At 39.6% G+C, this 19635-nt stretch overlaps 3 protein-coding genes across 4 annotated transcripts; all 3 read right to left on the bottom strand.

The window, feature by feature from the left end:
- Window positions 1-664: 664 nt before the first annotated feature.
- On the bottom strand, window positions 665-7060 carry ilk (integrin-linked kinase). 2 transcript variants are annotated; one of them, XM_068331957.1, is made up of 13 exons: window positions 6916-7060; window positions 6331-6489; window positions 3744-3909; window positions 3534-3629; window positions 3267-3363; window positions 3068-3151; window positions 2900-2985; window positions 2707-2816; window positions 2111-2238; window positions 1892-2013; window positions 1646-1745; window positions 1314-1444; window positions 665-1159 (listed from the first exon to the last, which is right to left on the bottom strand). In XM_068331957.1, exons 2-13 carry the CDS (start codon window positions 6417-6419, stop codon window positions 1010-1012), a joined length of 1359 nt encoding a protein of 452 aa, XP_068188058.1. In that variant the 5' UTR covers window positions 6420-6489; window positions 6916-7060; the 3' UTR covers window positions 665-1009. The 2 variants fall into 2 exon arrangements, with proteins under 2 accessions (XP_068188058.1, XP_068188059.1); XM_068331958.1 differs by having other exon boundaries at window positions 6331-6459; window positions 6916-7028.
- Window positions 7061-8872: 1812 nt separating this feature from the next.
- timm10b (translocase of inner mitochondrial membrane 10 homolog B (yeast)) lies at window positions 8873-10813 on the bottom strand. Its single transcript, XM_068331529.1, has 3 exons — window positions 10572-10813; window positions 10390-10485; window positions 8873-10010 (listed from the first exon to the last, which is right to left on the bottom strand). Exons 1-3 carry the CDS (start codon window positions 10596-10598, stop codon window positions 9603-9605), a joined length of 531 nt encoding a protein of 176 aa, XP_068187630.1. The 5' UTR covers window positions 10599-10813; the 3' UTR covers window positions 8873-9602.
- A 796-nt stretch (window positions 10814-11609) lies between these two features.
- On the bottom strand, window positions 11610-17930 carry LOC137606062 (uncharacterized). Its single transcript, XM_068331109.1, has 6 exons — window positions 17818-17930; window positions 17112-17219; window positions 16929-16971; window positions 16619-16704; window positions 15900-15952; window positions 11610-15116 (listed from the first exon to the last, which is right to left on the bottom strand). Exons 1-6 carry the CDS (start codon window positions 17822-17824, stop codon window positions 14670-14672), a joined length of 744 nt encoding a protein of 247 aa, XP_068187210.1. The 5' UTR covers window positions 17825-17930; the 3' UTR covers window positions 11610-14669.
- Window positions 17931-19635: the final 1705 nt, after the last annotated feature.

Here is a 19635-nt window from a genome sequence, read left to right as displayed (position 1 = left end):
GTTTGTCTGAAATATATCTTGAAAGGATGATTTGGAGCCGAGGAAGTGGGAATTAAATTAAATCCACGTGACCCGCAAAAAAAGAAGAAGATGAATGAATGAATACAGTTTTCTGGAGTTCTAAGTCCCAGTTTTTGTCCTTCATCAACTGTGGAGCTACTGAAACTGCTCAATGGAAACTCACTTTAACTAAAAACTCCATGCCAAAATACTGAACTGTAAATGTCACTACACTTCCTGACAAATAATACTAAGAATTTATTACCGTAGAGAAAATAAGCACTGTTTTATTAAAAGATTTCTACAAGGATTTCTTCATCCATCCATCTTCGACTGCTTATCCAGAACCCTACTCTGACACCTCATCTAGTTCTTCCAGGGGGATCCTGAGGCGTTCCAGGAACGGCTGACATCGCTCCGTATGGTACACACGGGGCCCCTCCCTGGAGCCAGGTCCAGGATTGGGGCTAGTTTGCGAGCCCCTGGTGGCTGGGCCTCTGCCCGTGGGGTACGGTTGGGCTCAGCCTGAAGGAACAGTGTGGGCTCAACCTCCAGTGGACTCACCACCTGCTGTGGGGACCGTAGGGGACGGGTGCAATGTGGATTTGGTGGCAGTCGACCGTGTGGGGCTCGACCACCCAATCACCACACAAAGACACAAGGATTTCTCATAAATATAAAAACATTTAATGCATTGGTATTTACTAATGCACATTTCTTTGGATCTTCTTGTGTGTTTCATGATTGAACAATATCCACAATATTTCAGTGAATATATATTTCAACCATAGTGAGCAACATAGCCTAAACGACATTTATACAACAAATTTAAATAGTAACAGTGAAGGTAAAATAATTATTTTCATTTGACTTGTGAAATCTGAAGTGGTCCCTGGTATTATTTACAGTGGCTTAGCGGATATATGATTGAAGTGAAGATAAGAAGTGGTTTGAAGATTTAAAAAATGCAACAGGAGTGATTTTTTTTTTTGTATTGTTCGCAAGGCATTCACTTGTCTTGCATCTTCTCCAGGATGGGAACGATCATGTCAAACTTGGGTCTCTTTGCTGGGTCTTCATTCATGCAAAGCCTCATCAGCTTGCAGATATGCGGTGAAATGCCCGGTGGAATAGTCGGCCGGAGACCTTCAAGAGCCACCTAAAACAACAAGGTGAAAACAAGATGCAGAGTCGCTGTAAACATCCAATAGAAACGTGGAAGAGAAACCCGTAAAGCCTCCCGAATGTTTTCGGAGATTTGATATTTTTATGTTTGGATGTGGATGTGAAATAAGTGTGTGGATGCCACTCACCTTCATGCCTATCTCCATGTGTGAGAGGTCAGCAAAGGGAACTTCTCTGGTTACCAGCTCCCACAGCAACACCGCAAAGCTCCACATGTCAGCAGATCTTCTGTTAATGTCTTCGGGCCTCTTCTGCAGGGCTGGAAACAAGAGGTATGAGGCAAACCATAACCGGATTACTCACAGGTTTGCTATCTGGGCCGCATGACACACACCGCATGAACAGCATGTTTGACGGTTTAAATTATACACACCAGCATGTTTTTTAACGGAATGATTCATGAAGTCTGAGGAGACTTTAAGTAGGAGGAGAACAAAGTTTAAAAAAAAGCAACAAATACCTTCGGGGGCCATCCATGCTGGGGAGTACATGCGACCAGGACACTGGAAGGAGAACTTGGCGTCTGCCATGCTGATTCTGGCTGTCATGTCCTCGTCAATCTACAAATGAATCATCAACCACCTGGTGAGTCAGTGCAACAACTTCATTTCTGAGCCACAGTGCGATAGCCTCAAAAGAGTTTAGAATTCTGGTTGAACCCACACACACACACACCAGACGTCAAAGCAACAGAGCATCTTCTTACCATGACATGCTTACTGTTGAGATAAAGCCGCGACACCATTGGTTCTAAGGTGTGGAGGAAAGCCATGCCGCTGGCGATGTCCAATGCAAACTTCACCGCTTGGCTTTGGTCGACCACCAGAGCTGAGGAAGAAGAGAAGAGAAGAGAAGAGAAACAGGAGGTTGGGTGAACGTGGATGCTTTGGTTTCAGGTTATTCATTTCATCTGCTAACTACTCACTGGTGCCCTGGTGGAGTATGTTGAACAGGGATCCGTACGGCATGTAATGGGTAATAATGATGGGGTGAGGCGATGGAGGTGCCTGACAGGCCCCGAGAACAGGCAGAATGTTTGGGTGAGAAAAGATCCTATGGAAACATGACAAAAAGAGAGAGAAGGTCTCAACTACAACTTCACACTCTTTACATTGTCCTTTTTAAAATCTCCCATTTTTGTCCAATTACGAATTTGTTAAGTTGTTTTTTTCTGTCACTGTCTGCAATTGGTGGTAATAATTACACATACGCGATACAGTAATATGCATTCTATTTTCTTACGTTTTGCTTGTTTAATTTATACTGTTCATCGGTGCATTTTATGATGTTCTTTAGTTTTGATTAATTACTCTACGGACGCTGGTTCTATGTATTGCACCTTTTGTACATTCAACTGACAGCCTTAATTATGACCTAGCGGTCCTTGCAGGGTTCCCTGCTGATCCTGTCTGAACGTGCTCCAATGAAATGACATCTGCTTCATTTAAGTGCTCTCTTGTGGTGGATTCCAGGTTTTTTCTCAGTTGTAATGAGGTTTTTGAAATGCCACAGGAGAATTACCTGAGTTTTGGATGTTCCTCATTGAAGTCTCTGCTTTTCCTGGTGGTCCAGTCTCTCACCTGCAACACTTTCACTATGATCTCATCACCTTGCCACCGACCCTGCCATAACTGCAACCAGAGGATGTAGAAATAAACAACTGGAGAGCTGAACAATAATGAAGAGACTGGCAGAACAATGAAGTGCAGCAGACCTCTCCGGACTGGTTCTCATTGATCTTTGCCAGAAGTGATAGCTGCTTGTAATCAATACCAGCCTGTTTGTTCAGGGTACCATTACCTGAAAAAGACAAAACAATGAATCACAACTCAAACATCTTGATTTGATGATTTGTTCCTTTGAAGAAATGAACGTTGCTCACGTGGTCGTGTTCGCATGGTGCCCTTCCAGAAAGTTTCCTTATAGGGGACTTTGGTCATACTCTGGCCCATTTTCTCTGCCTTCTCTGAAAACAGGTATAAAAAGTGTAATTATATTTAAAAAAAATAAGGGAGCAACTATGATGTTTTCTTTTCACAGGAAATAACCTGCTGTAGTGTTGCCTGCAAATGACTTCTAACCTTGAAGCAACTGTCTGAGATGAGGTTTGGCCTTGTCCAGAGGGGTCTGTCCATACCTGTTACATACACACACCTGGGCACCATTGGCCACCAGATCCTTAAAAAAAAAAAAAAAGCCGATTTAACTTCATTATATACAGATTAGATTTTGGATCAAGGTTCTGGAATCAAAGGCTTAGATAGAGGGAGCAGTCTTTGCTGTAGTGTAGTGGCTGTTCCTCCCCAGGAGAGGGCCTTTTTAGCCCACAGTATGAGTTTTGTATTTACCTCTGCCACTTGGTCCTGGCCCCAGAAGCAGGCGTAGTGGAGTGGTGTGTTTCCATGCTCGTTGACAGTATTGGCATCGGCTTTGCACATAATCAGCTGATGTTCACATGAAAGAACATGAGGAAATAGTCCAGCAAAGCAAGTATTTAGTGTGAATGAATGCATTTATACACCGTGTCTGGAAACCATTTCATGTGTGAGTGTGTGCACCTTGGCCACAATGTCTCTGTGTCCGTGGCTGGAGGCGAGATGCAACGGTGTGTCATCTCCACGGTTCATCACGTTAATACGCGCCCCCCTCATGATGAGCATGTCGACAACGCCGCTTCTCCCTTCCCTGCATGCCCAGTGGAGGGGACTGAAGCCGTGGTCATCACTGAAACAATAACCAATGATTACAGGACTAGTTTATCTCTCATTACATATAATTGTCCACAAAGCACTCATTAACATTATGTGTGTGGTTGTGTTAAAATTCAAGTGCGTTCAGGCTAGCCACTCCCATTCACGAAGTGGGTGTGGCTTCGATTTGCCCCCAATGTGACTCTGAGCACCTGAAGTGTCTGCTGCCTGGAGGAGGCATGAACCCTACTGTGTTGTCATACTTGGGCTGAAATCCCAACAGTATTTCAAAGGAAATGTTTTCTGATTGGTGGAGAAAGCAAAGGCGACAGATTATGGGGTTTTTTTTTCTCATGTCTGGGGAGTGTGTATGCTGACCAGGGATACACATCTCTTTTGGTAAACCATGAGAAAATGTCTTTTGTTCAATATGGGACCTTTAATTACAACATTATATATTAATGACAACATTATATATAAGACTTATAGTGATTCTATCAGATGATAAAGACATTAGTTCCCTGAAGCATCTGTAGCAGATAGTTGATGCTCTCTTCCGCTGTGAACCAGCTGACAAAACGCCCTCTGTGAAGTTTTATCATTAACACACAGCAGCACGAGTCTTCACACCAGGTACCTACAAAGTCTTTATTTAGACTTGAACACATGCTTCCTCGTTCTTCCAGTGGCTCAAAACCCATATGAAAGTCAGCCGAGTGATAAATATGTGTGTGTGTGTGTGTGTGTGTGTGTGTGTGTGTGTGTGTGTGTGTGTGTGTGTGTGTGTGTGTGTGTGTGTGTGTGTGTGTGATCTGGAATGCCTGCTAACATACATAAAGACACACATATAGTGTACGTCTCAGTGCTACAGCCTGGATGGAGCCGACCTATCACCTATGTGCGACTGGCCTCTTCACCCCGTGTGACTCCCTTTACATCAGGTGACCCCCCCCTACCACCACCACCACCCCAACCCCCCCCCCGAGCAGCTGTCTGGGCTCCTCGCAATTCCATGTAAAGCCACAAACTCTTCTCTCTATTTAGCAAATAAACCCAATAAACCTCAGGAGGGCTTGTTTAACCTGCGGAGAATGGCGGCCTCGCTAGCTCACGTCGAAGTGAGATGGAAGTAAATTACATACACTGAGTTCTGATCCACCGCTATGGTCAGACAGTTCGTAGTCTGACCAACCCTGTGTGCTATAAAAAGTAACACAGGGGGAAAAAAACTCAGGAATGACAGAGCGGAAAATGCAGAGTGGAATCCTCAGCTCTGAAGTCTCTCTTTTCTCTGGGTCTTCCTGCGTCGCTCCCTGAAATACACAAGCAGCTCCCAAGAGAGGGTGGTGGTGGTGGGAGGGGGTCTTTAATGGTATTTAATGATCTCAGTGGAATCTCCTACCCCTTAAACTTTGAATCAGTGAACAGTGGGGGAAAAAATTGACATTTTCCTCCTAAAATAACATTTTCCCACCAACACATAATACCGTAGGACTAAAAAAGACTCATGCGAGTCGAGTCTCCTCAGAGCGACGGCCAGAGCAGAGGCTTCCTGCGTAATGAGGGGTCTGGATGTTTACGTGGGGCAGCGGTGGACTGCCTGAGAGGCTCAGTCAGCGAGGGCCCTGTCCCTGTATGGAGCTGAACAGAGGAAATGGCCTTCGCTGTTGTGTGGTTGGCTGGAAGCTCCGCAGCTCTCAAAGTCAACGTCAACATACTGCACATATATGGCCTGTCCCAAGAATGAGATAATCAAGGTCTTTAGCGGTGAGGTCTTCAAGCTCATTTCCAGAGAGGAAATTATCTAAACAGGCAGAAGCGCCCAGTGAAGCCCACATGAAATAATGAACTGCAGCTCTTGAAACAGATTAACACCATGTATATGTGATTGATTTATAATGAGTTTTAACACACAACATGTCTCAGAACATTCCAAGTGCACACAATGACATCTTTAACGTATGAAACTTTAAATATTCAAATTAAATCTGATAATTGTGTTGGTTTTGTTTTTATATCAATCAACTTAGCTATAAAAAGTGAGGCTGTACTTTTTGGTAGAATGACACTTTATTACATATTCCTCTACATTCTGAGTCATCTGTGCTCACACAGAGCGACTCCCCAAATCACGCACTTCTTTTATAGACCCAGTTCTCGACGAATGACATCATAAGGATGGAAAACCAAGACAAAAATGGGAAGAAATGGACTGAAATTACCAAAGCTGGGAGATGCTGCTCAGCAGCATTTGGAGTTGCACAATATGGAAACTATTTGACCACCTCTGAAGTGCCAAGGATCACTTTATATGCACAAGCACAGACGCACTAGGATCCCCTCAGCCAGCAGACCAAATACAGTAAGTTTGAAGTATAAAGCCGACCCCGATCGTTAGAAGAGAAGATAAAACTCAATTGTTTTATGCATTTGAATGAATGTGGAGAGAACTTACCCCAAGTTGAGATCATTCTCTGTGTTGTCCAACCACAGACGAACAGCCACAGAATTTCCTTCTCGACACTGAGTGAAGATGTCATCCATGCTTACACTGCAGGCTGCCTCTTTTTACTGTTTGCTCTCCCTGTAATATTTGAGATCAGGGACATGTAGCCTGTTTAGAGAAACAAAAAGTCCTTATTAAAGAGACAGAATGTGTTTTTTCCTCCCCAAGCAAATATTCTAAACAAGGAGAGTGTATTATTTTTCAACACAAACCATCTTTCATTATACTGAGCAGTCAACATATGACTATCTCCTGAGCCCATCTCAGTTTTACACTGATTGTGAAGTAAACAGGACATTTAAAAAAAAAAAAACCCCGAAAAGTCACACGGCTTGAAGTAATGAAATGAAGTAGATTCCCACATTTCCCTTTGGCTTCATCTTCTCCCGTCAGATCGAATGGGCTGGCCTATTGGATGACTGTGAAATCTATTGTTAAAACGTCAAACTTCAAGTGGGAGATCCACGTCCCGGGAACATTAAAAACAAACATTCAAAAAATAAAAAATAAAAAAAGTGGTCTCAAACTTCTTACCAGCTGCGACTCGGTCCGTTCCTTCGCGGTTTCTTTTCTCCTCAAGAAAGTCGATCGTCTTCTCAAAGTTTGGAGCCGGGAACAGTCGTGTTGAGTCCACGCCCCGCTCCTGAGGACTGATGTGGGCTACTGGTGAGGAGCGACAGGAGCTGAGGCCGGCCGGGCCGCTCCGGGACGCCCAACAGCGCCCCCCGCTGGATAAAACGCCACAACGCAACGCCATGCGGCCGGACAGTGAAAGGCAAGGAGGGACAGTACTGTAGATTTTCATCTACAGTACTATGACCTGACAATTGTAGTTAGGAGTTACTTTTGAGATTTAATAGCTTTTTCTGGGCTCATCATATTGGATTTAATATATTTATTTATGGATTTGCCTTTCATTGGACAACAATGCTGAACTCTGTTATGTATGAGGCATTACTGTTGAATACATATCCCAGTAGAAAATAGTAGTTAATCAATGCGAATCACACCAAAAAAATTCTATACAAAAATCATAGATGCAAAAAAATAAGATGACCAATGATTGGTGCCGATAAGTAATTTTGCTTTTGCTGTTTCATGTCTTTTCTTATTACTGGATTCAGTACAGTAGAATGTACTGTATTCATGAACTGCTTTGGTGCTAAGTAAAGAATATTTCTGTGTTTTCATCTTTAACTGTTATTTTTACTGATAGAAAATAAATTCATTGTCATGATCATTCATTGCATCGTTGCCCCCTGGGAAAGCACACACTATCATGACATCATAATGATGTCAGTTTACCGGTACTCAGATCTCACTCATGCCAATATGATACAAGTAATAGCAACAAATTGTTTGACCCTGGTTACCTAGCACTTGGAATTGTGTGTTTATCATCAATATATCAATCACTGTATTTCCATAAAGGCAGAATCAATTATTCAACTTGCATAGAACTGATGCCCAGCAGATATATTAAGTCCACTTGACTGAATTAGCATAATCTCAGCTACGGTGGCAGAACTAAGTTTTGACCCAACTCTATTACTGGACTGTCTGCAAGCCAGTACCCCGTCCAAATATCTAACTCTCCCAGATCTGGATGCAGATACACACATAGAGTGGGACCTGATGAATTATCCAAGCATTAGTTATCTTTATTTTGATTGCAGAAGAAAATATACATTCACAGAATTTCCCTCAAAAATGAACAGAACAAAAATATCTGTCAGTCAAACCTAAATGGTCGTTTTTATAGTCTTTTATATTTATATTCTTGACATCACCCATTAACCTTAATATTTGAATTTTTTTATCATTCCCTAGTTTAAGGATTTTTTTTTTCAATTAATATGATTTTCTTGCCATTCACTTGACCATTTTTTACATCCCGCAAAGGGGATGTATTGTAATTGTCATTGTTTGTGTGTTCATCCATTCGTTCTTCCACCAAATATCTTCACAACCGTTACAGATAGAAAGCTTTAACAAAAACCACATTACTCGGGCGACAAAAGGGATGAAAATGAGATGATGACCTTAACCTAGACAAAACTAGGTCAAGGTCAAATTTCAACTTTTGTACACTCAGGAACCAGATAAGACAGAAAGATGAGGGAGAAGGCCAGTGTTAGTAAGACCATAGATCAAAGCTAGTACTTTGATCTATTTAAGCAGTTCAGGGTAAACCTTTGAATTCAGGGGTGTTGCAGTCTCTGACTGCCTTGGTTCTAGTTTTTGTTTGGATTCAAGGTGGAAAAAATCATGTTAACAGCAGCTCAAGTATTAAGATATTATAAAATCATCACCCTAATGTTTATTTGCTTCCATGAAATGTTAGAATAAGCCCCATCCTCATTAATTTTTAAAACACCTTGGACCTGGCCTTTTATCTACATCAACACCAAAATTGAAATGGGCTGCGTTTTGGCCCAGTAAACATCTTCCCCCCTAAGTTTATTGGAAATGAACCAACCATTACGGATAATAAGATTAATATCTGAAGTATTTATTATACAGTATATTTGTTTTTCCATTTATGTTTGCAAACAATAAATACAAAAGGTTGTCATTGCAGCATAAAAAAAGACAGACACAAAAGTAAAGAACAGTCTCATTTAATCTAAAGACAAAGACCCAATCAGTTACTATCAAAGTAACTGGTTCTCCCGACGGGATCATTTGGTCACCGGGCTCCAGACAACTGAGGTCCGAGAGCTGACTGGAAATATCTTTTGTTATGAGACACAACAACTTCCTTGTTTTCTATCTCTCACAACATCATCCAATTTGTAAAGTAAGACATGATAAAATGACAATTTTTGTTATAATGTATGAGAAGTTGAAAACACGTGTATAAGAAGCTGAACATACATTCTCTCTCCCTGGATCTACTTTTGATGAGTCATCCATCATGTGGGATGTTAGTGGTGGGAGTCAGAGACAGTCTGATCATCCAGTCACGTCATGTTTCATAGGCATCATCACTGGCTTGGCTTCAGGGGAAGTTGTGGATCTTTCTTCCGAGTTGACAGGCTCTCTGTGGACGCTGTGTTGTGGAGTGGGCATGTCTTCAGATAAGGTTGCTGGTTTCTATGGCAGAAGCGTAGGAACCGAGTGCTCCAGTTCAATTTGGGCAACAGTTATTTGTGACTGAGGAGAGCCTGTTGCACAAGATGGTCCACTGCCATCTTCATTAAGTACTGAGGGATGTGCCGTCACACCTCAGGCCCATTTTGAGGCACTGTGACAGCTGGTATGTTGACTTCTGAAGTTGTTGTGGAATTGGACACTTGAGGGCGAGGATCAAGTGGAGTATCTGGTCCTGCTGGTGTTACGAGCGAGCCAAAGACCTCTGGACTGACATCATTCACTGAGGGAGTTAATGCCACAGGTAGTTGTGTAGGTGGAGTGACGGGGCTTTGTAAATCTACTGCACTTTCGGTGGCAAGAGGGGCAACGTCCACAGAGGTAGCAGGCTCTGTCGCCATTGCAACTTGTGACGCCTTGCTCTCCATCTCCTCCATACGACGCTGAACCATCTTTGGCATCAGCTGGACATAGGTGCCCATCAGGCGGTGATTCGACCGGATCAGCTTCCCCGCGCAGCTGTCCAAACAGCGCTCCTGAAAAGACAGCGATTGTCAATAACGAGGAGATTCTTCACAATTTAAGAAGGCTCGAACAACTCCCAAGTTCAGAGTGATTGTTAAAACTTGGACTAGGCCTCCTATTAAATCCACAGAATGACACTGAAAACGTTAACCATTAAGCACTCAGATAATATAAGGATGTGATGTTCCAATGTATTGACTTATTCAATACGTTCTCTATGGACACCAATATCAGTTATGGAAAAGCAGATGAACCCACGAAAAAACAGTTGCATTCATTGGACGTTCTTACACAACTTGCAAATTCAATTGAAAAAATTAATTATCTGGTATTAATTAATTATCTGGTATCAATTAATAATCTGGTATTTAAGATTAAAATAGCTCCCACCTCGTCCATGGTGAGGTTTCTGTAGTTGAAGTTACTGGAGCATCGATTGAAGCAAACTTCTGTCATTCGGTTGTAAACCAGAAGAAAATCCCGCAGCTGTGAAAGACACAAACATTCAGACTTAAACGACTTATTGTTCCATATCGAGTCCATATAATGATGTAGATATTAGTGTGTCTTACATTTCTCAGTTGTTGGCCGGGATCCATTGTGATTTCACCTGTATTTTGCTACTGGCTAGCTCAAAATGCTACCAGTTAAAACAATATGTTAAGGTTTCCCCGATTCTTGCCGAGATGAATAAAAGGACAATTCTGGAATGTGTTAATTTACATGCCAACACAAATGTGTCGCTAATCGCAGTTAAACACGAACAGATTCAGTAAATAGAAGCGGCATGACTTTCACATGAGGGCCGCCATGTTTTTTTTTTTAAACAAAGATCGTATATTCCTTTACGGAGTCTTCACTCTGTTGCAAAAAAAAAAACAACCTACTTCCGGTTTGCAACACTGCACGTTTTAGCGTTCAACGCGCTGCATTGATTTAGTGTCTCATGAACTCATGGTGACATGATGAATGGTAAAAAATTAACTTGTAATGCCCACAGTAGCAGCATTATTATTTTCATAACACGGTAATTACAAAAGACAACAGTTCACTAATGGCTTTTTATTTACAGGATCTATCTCAGTGTCTTTAGAAGATTCTAAGTAAATCAACATAGATTCAATTACTGTATATGATTCTAGTTGTATTATTATGTAATCTCACATTTGAAAATTTCTTTATATGTTGTCCTATAAATTTAACACTCTGGATCATCGGACTGGGAAATTTACTCAGAACGAGTTTAGACTTTGGTGTGTGATCCTATAAGAATGTTATATCATAATTTTTGCCCAAAGGTTATGGTATTATTTGCAAAATCTTACTATCATCCCTGTTTTGTAGTTGCAATTTATCCTTTAACATTAGTATTCACAAAACTCTTGAAACGGGACATGTTCAAACTTTACAAATCAATGTAATTAAAGGTGGGTTATTAATAGACAACACCAATAGTATGCCTTTTTGAAATATTGGAACCTATTTGTTTAATGTTCACATTCCAGTCATGGACAAGCATAAAGGTAGAAGTAGTGTGACAAATTAATGCACAGAAGCCCTAAAAGTGAATTTTATGACATATAGATCTGACATTTAGATCATATAATATTTTAAGATTAAAAGTGCTTTTCAGAGCAACTGTCTAACTCAAGGAGAGGTTTGGTGAATGCAAATCATAAGAATTTAATGCTATAAATTGATTTTAAAAAGGAAGGTTTTCATTAACAATAATGCTCACCATCCATGCCTGACCTGCCTGAGGAGCCTGCACAGTAGTTAAATTAGCCTGAACGTGAATTCACGCCACAGGAGGGAACTATTGGCCATAGTAACAACTAGCTCTCCATAAAGACATGAGCATGTTCCAGTCAGAGTAGCCATTACCCCATAAGAAAACATTGAAAGTCAGACATCACTCAGTCTATAATTAATGATATTAGACATATGCATGAGTTATACTTTAATAGGAGAGAAAAAAAACAATCAATAGACAGTAAAACTTTAGCTTTTGCACATTTAATTCATCCTTTATTACATCCCAACGTTTTTAACCCAATGGAGGTATAATGGGTTGTCAGTTTATTCCACCTCTGTGGAACCTCAGGAGGTAGAAACAGTTCCAGAACAGCTTCTTTATGATTGGAGTGGAGGAACAGCAACGGCGTGGTAATATGATCAGGTGTACAGTATGTCTTTCCCCAGGGGATTTAGCTATGCTGTAGCGAGAGGGAGTTTGTTATTACAAGAACCAGTGCAGCAAAGGGCTCATTTGTAAACTCCTGGTGAGACAGACTGCTTCTGACATGGTGTTTACCTCTAACTCTAATCCCTAACTATATTTTCACTTTGGTGTTCTCTGACCTCAAGTCTAGGTGTTTAGTACTTGGGTGTTCTATAATTCAGTGTGCAATACTGGAATGTACTCGAAAGGTTTATAAATCCTTGATAAAAACTCTTAAGGTAAGCTGATATAAGTCCTTTGAAGACTAAAGAAGATAGATGTGGTTTTTAGTCGTTTGACAAATTTTCAAGTGAATGATATTCTTCAAAATTTAGAGGTATGGAACTGTACCCTGAATATGTAAGCTACACACAATAATCTCTCTGAGCACCACATAGGTTTGTAAAAACATTTCAAGACGAAAAAAACTTGAATTTTAAAAATGTGTAATAAGACAATTTCTTGCAGACGAGATGAACGTAATTGTGTCGTCTACAGACGCTCATTCAGCTTTGCCAATGCACTGCAGCCTATACCAGCTGACTACGGGCAAGAGGCGGGGTACACTCCGGACACGTCGCCGTTGCATCGTGGACATGTGTAACATATTAAACCCAATCTTTGTCTTCTTGGCCTAACACAGTAGATCTGTTGCCTAAACCTGACCCAATGGTTCTGATATCTAAACCACTCCAAAGAACTGGAACTAAGACAAGTAAGGTCACCTGACAAAAGTCACCCAACTTCATCCCCTCCATTTGAAGAAGAGGGTAAATAACACATAGTAAGCTTGAATATAATAAAATTACATTTAAAATTCCCTATTTATGCATCCTCTCCTGACATCGTTGAAACAGTTGTGGGTTTTTTTGCTTGCTGTAGTCATTTCTTTTGTTCACCATGGAGAAGACAAAAATCCCTTCCTAATGCATGTCAGGGTAAGCTGATGAGAGAACATTTGTGCTAAAAGTAAAATTGTTATAAAAGTGATGAGTTTGACAAATCAAATCTGTTTAGTACAGACTTCCCTCTTTGTTTTACTATCTATCTGCTGCAGCTCAGGAAACGGACAGAACAATGATATTAATGTTAGAAGTTACCCATTTGTCTAACTCAGACTGCTGAAGGCTCAAATTAGCTTTGGGGATTTAGTCCCCCATCACTTTGAACAAACGGGGGAAAGTGAAGGGAAATCATGATCCTTTTGCTTGTCATAATTCAGACATCTGCCATCACAAGAAAATGTAATCCTTTGCTGTGTTTGAGCCTGATAAAAAAAAAGCCCCCTTTATTATATCATCCAAAACAACCAATCTGAAAATGTTATGAACTGACTCACAATGTAGAAATACATGGGAAAAAGAACGCCTTTTCAAAATCTAGTTGATTTCTTCTTTACATATGATAAAATTATTATTAAATAGAACATTACCAAGAGAAATGTGAAGCAATGTGAGGTACTTTAGAAGCACAGATATGCAAAAAAAACTTTTCACCAATATTTGACCGTTGCAAATAGCACCCTGCTGTTTGTCCTTTTACGCTTTTTCCATCTCCTGTATGTCTGCAATAGTTATATCCAAAATGCCTGTGGACAAAAATTAATCCATAGGGGAAGTAGGCCACAGTCAGCTATCGAAAAGCTGTCCACAGTCACTCAGCGGGCTGCAGCCCTCTGACTGCTGACGTCACTCCTCTGTGCTGAATAGAGAGCAGTTAATTATACTCCCCTCCCCTCCAGTGGGAATCATACAGAGGGAAATAATCATTTAAGCAGATGGAACATTAGCTCATAAGTACAGCTAAGTAGTAGCACTGCAGTGGATTATACAGCCAATGAGCGTTATCAGATCTTTGACACAGTAAATCATCTGTAGGTGACATTTATACATGTCCACGGGGGAAAGATATACTGTATATATATTACACGTTTTTTTGTGTGTTTTTTTTAATTCATTGGCTTTAATTTAATCACTAAGCTACTTTTTTGTCAGTTAAAGCATGACGGAAAAGGAGGTTCATGTGTGCTCAGGAAACTGTACGTACAGTATTAAAGAAGGTGTAACATTTCAAAGCTGCAGCAGAAAACAGATGTAAAGGTTTTTCTTTTCTTTTCACCTTTCTATGAAATATCTGTTGATGTCTCAGCGCGAGACATCAAAACACAGAGAAATCATCCTGTGACAATGATATTTTCCCCTTCTTGAAAAAAAAAAAAGTCCACATGGCCATTTGACCTCTAAATGTCACACAGTTTCTTTTTGTATCCTGTGTTTGTGACATCCGCTGCACAGAAAGGTACACCTTTTGTGATAGACTGAGAGAGCTGGGGGGGTTTTTTCACAGTGGAAATTGCTATACTGTGTAAAGCTTGCTGCATACAACAATTTCAGGTGTAATAATGGATTTTTATTGAGTTTTTAAGGAGTGTATTCAGCTCTGCCTAATCTTATTGGACACCATGATGGCTAAAACTGCTGATGAAATGATCCGAGTCACTCTGAATGGCATCTGCGTCTGACAGCCATGTACACACACTCCCATTACTATAAGCTTTTCTTTCCTCACTTTCTCGCTCTCCCATCCATTTGCTCTCCGTTTCACCATTCATACCCCTTTCCCTTTCCGTGTCCTCTGTTTCTTGAGCTATCTGTTGGCTGTTCAGGTAGATGCTGCTGTGTGAAACTCCGGTGCTTGCGTTCCTGGAAGGCAGTTGAGGGTCCATGTCTGTTTCCACTTCAAAGAAAAAATTCACAGGGGGGGCGAGGTGGACCGGCAGCTGATCTAGCAGTTTGTTCCGTCCCTGAGTGTGGCCTTGCTGATGGCGATGCTTTTTCTTGCCCTTATTTGCCACCTTCAGGTCCAGCGAGGCATAATTCAAGTCAGGCTCTAAAGACTTTTCAGGGAATGGATATGAATACATTTGTTGGTACAATTTAGTTTTGCAGGTGTTAAACTCAAAATTACTTCAGCACCATTTTATTCATACAGTATTTTTAATTGTAGGTAGAAAACCTGCATCTTCATGTCCTCATGCATTTCTGTAGATGTAATTTATTTTTAGATCATGAGATTTTTAACACGCTCATCAGTTCACAGTCTCGTTGACCACAATGTCAGTTGCCTTCCGGTATGAGACCAAATCTGTTAGAGCGTGTGTACATTACATGAAATGCACGAATGCATTTTTATTTTTAGTGTGAATGGAAAAACAAATCCGGTGCTGACCTAGAGTTCACAGCATTCAAATGCATTGATGCAAATGGTTTCACTCTGATTGCAGCTTTAGTTACATAACAGCCAATTTTTGCTTGTAAACTTAAGTGACTTTACTGTATGTTCACCGCATATATTCCCATGTATTTGACATGCAACAGGTTAAAAAATTACACTATCCTAGTTTGCATTTTAGGAAAAGACATCTGCTATTAGTCAGATAATTAGATGAAAAATGACCCAAAAGCATGCTCGGGTTTTTATTTATATTTTCTTCAATAATTCTCTAGTCCCCAGTGTGATAAAATATAATGCTGTTAATAATTCAGTACCATTATATGACCTATTATATATTATATTTCCCTATACATGCTTACATGACACTGCCACATACGTGAAAATTTAATAAAGAAAACAATGCATGAACTCTTCCATAGAGATATTATACCGCTATAGCTCTTACCGTCACACAGACTCCTGTGTGCTTCATCATCTCATAGCAAAAATCCACAGACCCTGAAAAGTATGAACAGCTATTAGTTTATATTCTAATTTAGACACAACTAAACCAAATTAGGAACACATTTTGCACTTTTAGATTCATTTTTTTAAGAAAGGCCCCACACAATAATAATAATAATAATAATAATAATAATAATAATAATAATAATAATAATAATAATAATAATAATAATAATAATAATAATAATAATAAAAAACAATATAATAATAAAACAATAATAAAATAATAATAATAATAATAATAATAATAATAATAATAATAATAATAATAATAATAATAATAATAATAATAATAATAATAATAATAATAATAATAAATCAGCCCTGTGATGAGCTGGTGTCTCATTCGGGGTGCACCCTGCATCTGCCCATAGCCAGATGGGATAGACTCCAATAACACCCGCTACCCATACTTCTGATGAGTAGATGAAGACGAGACGACTACGATCATCATTGTTCAACATGCATGAAATGGAATTAGCGCCTTCTTCCAACTACCCTTTATAATGTTTCACATGGCTACAAGGTAGTTTTTAAAAATACAGAGGTACGTGGGAAACAATAATTATTATATAAAAGAATATCCCGTATCGAGACATCAAAGGTAGCAAATGACTTTCCCATTGCAGTATTTCAAATGTGACAATGCATACAGCTTACCTCCCTCATCTGTGCTGATATTGCCATAGATTGGATTTTCCTGTTGCTCATGATGATCTTGTAGATTTTCCTGCTGCTCAGGCTGACTGAGTTTATGAAAATAATATATATTTGATTCTGTGACAGGCTTGAACAAAACATAAGAGACCAATTCCACTATTTTGTTTTTGCATCGAGATGTCATGTTATAAAAGAATGGAAAGAAAGAAAAGTAATGGAATGAGAAAAATTACTGTACTACTTTTTACATGGTAAAATGTTTTGCACTAAATGATGACGGGTAAACAAAAAGAATATGTACAAATCATACCTTTTTCTGCGATAAGTGCGAGGCTCCGGGGAACCATTTGTGTCTGTGTAAATAAATAATAGCAATAGCAATTTAACATATTTGTAGGACAACAGGTGGTTCTTGTAAAAAATGTAAATTCCAATTATAATCAATACTGGCCACATTTACACAAATAAACCGACGTTTCATGTGTCCATATACCTCTGAGCAGAATGGCTCGTTGTCGGATGCAGAAGACAACATTGAGACAGATTGAGAGTAGTAGAGACACAGATAACAAGCCCAAACTTGTCAGATGAACAAAACACTCTAAAAGAAAACACAAATTCACAATCATCAATGTTTGAAATTCTTCAACACAAACCCAAAAGAGATAAGTTTTCATAATTTGTGTGGGGAATTTTGGACTTCTTATCTGCCGTTAGTAATATTGAAAGTTCATTCCGCAAATATCAATAATAAGCAAAAAGGTTAAAAGACAAAAATAATAAACGTGCATTCACTGATGAAAGTTAAGGTCATTCCAAATATTTTAAAATAAAAATACTACTGATTAGATTCGAATTACAATTATTGGTACATTAGAATCCAGTAATCAATAGCGTTAGGTGTAACAGCACCTAAGAATGATTTCTTTTTAAATGGAAATAAATAGTTTGACAATTTCAATAATACCAACAAACTTCACAATAAAATTCATTGGTCTTGCTGTACTCACAGTGTTTTCTTCAATCAAATTTACTGTACATAATGAATGTATTACTGTAACATTAAAACAAGGTTATGTCTAGATACTTATTAAAATGAGAAAGTACACACGTATTTATATGACACACAGTGCCTAAATTCTGATTATAACCTGACTGTTGTTTCTAAATATTGTTTTAACAGTTCTAAGAGTTCCTACCTGACATAATCCAACGTTGTACACAAAATGGACTACTGTGTCAGACTATGAGGCATCACAGGTTTCAGTCTGTGAGGTGAGTTATACTGTAATGTGTTTTTAGTTTGTCTTAGTTAATCCCTTCCTTCACTGCTTAAGAAAAGGGGCTGTTCTGCAGTGACAAACAGGAAGCACATGACGTCAGTGAGATGCAATCGTGTCACAGTTGGCTGAAGATGACAACTGTTCATAAGATTTTGTAACGTAAAAAAATACAAAAATATACAAAAATATCAAGTAATGATGGAAATAAAAAAAGAAGTCCTTCCTGGTTTCTGGGCTTGTAGTGGTTGCACAACTTATTCAGTTCCGAGATGTGCAAATAACTGATATCTTTCATACAAACAGTACGTTGTGGTTTTGTTACTGTGACAGTGTGTGCGTGTGCGTGTGTGTGTGTGTGTGTGTGTGTATGTGTGTGTGTGTGTGTGTGTGTGCGTGTGTGTTGGAGGGGGAAGATAAAATAAGAATACAACCAGGAAATCCTTCAAGCATTTGAGAAACTATTTTGTTGTTACTCTCCATTAATTCCCATATTACCTGTTTCTTATGTCTTAGATGGTATCCAGTGTGTTTGTAATATTTGTCAGCCGTTTAGCACATGCGGTTGGCAGTTTGAGCCCTATTTTGGAAACTGAAAACTGGATGTGGACAACATGTAGCGTTGGTTTGAACCTGGGAGGCAAATTACCAACGTCAGCATTAAAACGTTACATCAGAAGAAGTTGTTGGGCTTCTGAGCAGGAAAATCTCATTTCAAATGGATAGCAGCTCTTTGAAGGCCACAGGACATAAATAAGTTCCAACAGTTGTTTTTATGCAAATAAAATGTTTGTTCATTACAGTGTCAGATAACCGTAAAAGGCGTCTTCAAAGAAGTGAAACCCGCACACATGCCTGTGTATGATATCAGATTTTCTTTTTTTAAAAATGTTGTGTGAAACGTTCCAGGAATTTTAAAGGGAAATCAAACAATATGCACATTTTATTCACACAAGCAAAGCAGCCATCCCAGATAAACAAATACAGCCTACATTTACTGAAATCTGACTGTCGTGCCGCTGTTTATTTTTTTTGGGTTTTGATTGATGTCAGTATGGGACATCCATCCCACAGAGAGAACACAAGTATTGACTGATGCATTGGCAGAAAGTTACCTGCATCCAGAAAAGTGTGCAGCTTTTCTGTGCCATGTGCATCCATTGGATCCACAGTTTCATCGTCTGTCAGTCGTGGTTGCCCGGTGCATGACCCTGAATAAGAGCAAGTAGGTAGCGGATGCTTGAATAGAAGGGTATCGGTTCTTCCTTTTGCTTAATAATTTGTTTTCTGTGGAGGTAGACAAACATAGGGATCAATACCAACATGGGGGAAATGAACACAGACACACTGCGTGACTCTGTGCATTTTCAATATCTAAGAAGCATACTGTTTTTGAACAGCAGCAGCTAAAGTTATGTTTGTATGTATTGACCAGTGAAACTCAGCAGATACCGATAATATTTTTGTGCAATGCTGCTCTCTTCTCAACTGGCCGGACCTCAACCATAGAAAGTTAAATACCTTGAAACAAGATTTGTACCTAAAAAGAATCGTCTACCCTGAGGAAATGGACACATGGACCAATTAACTGTGAAATATCAGAAATTATTACTTTCTCTTGTATTTCCTGCACACACACTTGGGGTTGCATCAGTCAGAGTTTTCTCTCAAACTCAGCTCTCGACTGGATTGTCAATGAATTGACCTCTGGATGCACTGTATGTAGCACAGACTCAT

Source organism: Antennarius striatus, chromosome 13 (genome assembly GCF_040054535.1).
Source record: "Antennarius striatus isolate MH-2024 chromosome 13, ASM4005453v1, whole genome shotgun sequence".
Taxonomy (NCBI): domain Eukaryota; kingdom Metazoa; phylum Chordata; class Actinopteri; order Lophiiformes; family Antennariidae; genus Antennarius; species Antennarius striatus.
The sequence above is the reverse complement of the archived record's forward strand: the minus strand, read 5'-3'. Positions and strand labels throughout refer to the sequence as shown.

What these genes read in the sequence shown, in the direction of transcription:
- timm10b (XM_068331529.1), bottom strand. Translation starts at nt 10,598, where the DNA reads ATGGATCCCGGCCAACAACTGAGAAAT. An exon ending in CCGGCCAACAACTGAGAAAT is followed by an intron (nt 10,486 to 10,571) that starts GTAAGACACACT and finishes TGTCTTTCACAG; the next exon opens with CTGCGGGATTTTCTTCTGGT. An exon ending in GAAACCTCACCATGGACGAG is followed by an intron (nt 10,011 to 10,389) that starts GTGGGAGCTATT and finishes CTGTCTTTTCAG; the next exon opens with GAGCGCTGTTTGGACAGCTG.
- LOC137606062 (XM_068331109.1), bottom strand. An exon ending in ACGAGCCATTCTGCTCAGAG is followed by an intron (nt 16,972 to 17,111) that starts GTATATGGACAC and finishes TTATTTACACAG; the next exon opens with ACACAAATGGTTCCCCGGAG. An exon ending in TATCAGCACAGATGAGGGAG is followed by an intron (nt 15,953 to 16,618) that starts GTAAGCTGTATG and finishes CATACTTTTCAG; the next exon opens with GGTCTGTGGATTTTTGCTAT.
- ilk (XM_068331957.1), bottom strand. Translation starts at nt 6,419, where the DNA reads ATGGATGACATCTTCACTCAGTGTCGAGAAGGAAATTCTGTGGCTGTT. An exon ending in TCTCAGACAGTTGCTTCAAG is followed by an intron (nt 3,152 to 3,266) that starts GTTAGAAGTCAT and finishes ACCTGTTTTCAG; the next exon opens with AGAAGGCAGAGAAAATGGGC. An exon ending in CATACTCCACCAGGGCACCA is followed by an intron (nt 2,014 to 2,110) that starts GTGAGTAGTTAG and finishes CTTCTTCCTCAG; the next exon opens with CTCTGGTGGTCGACCAAAGC.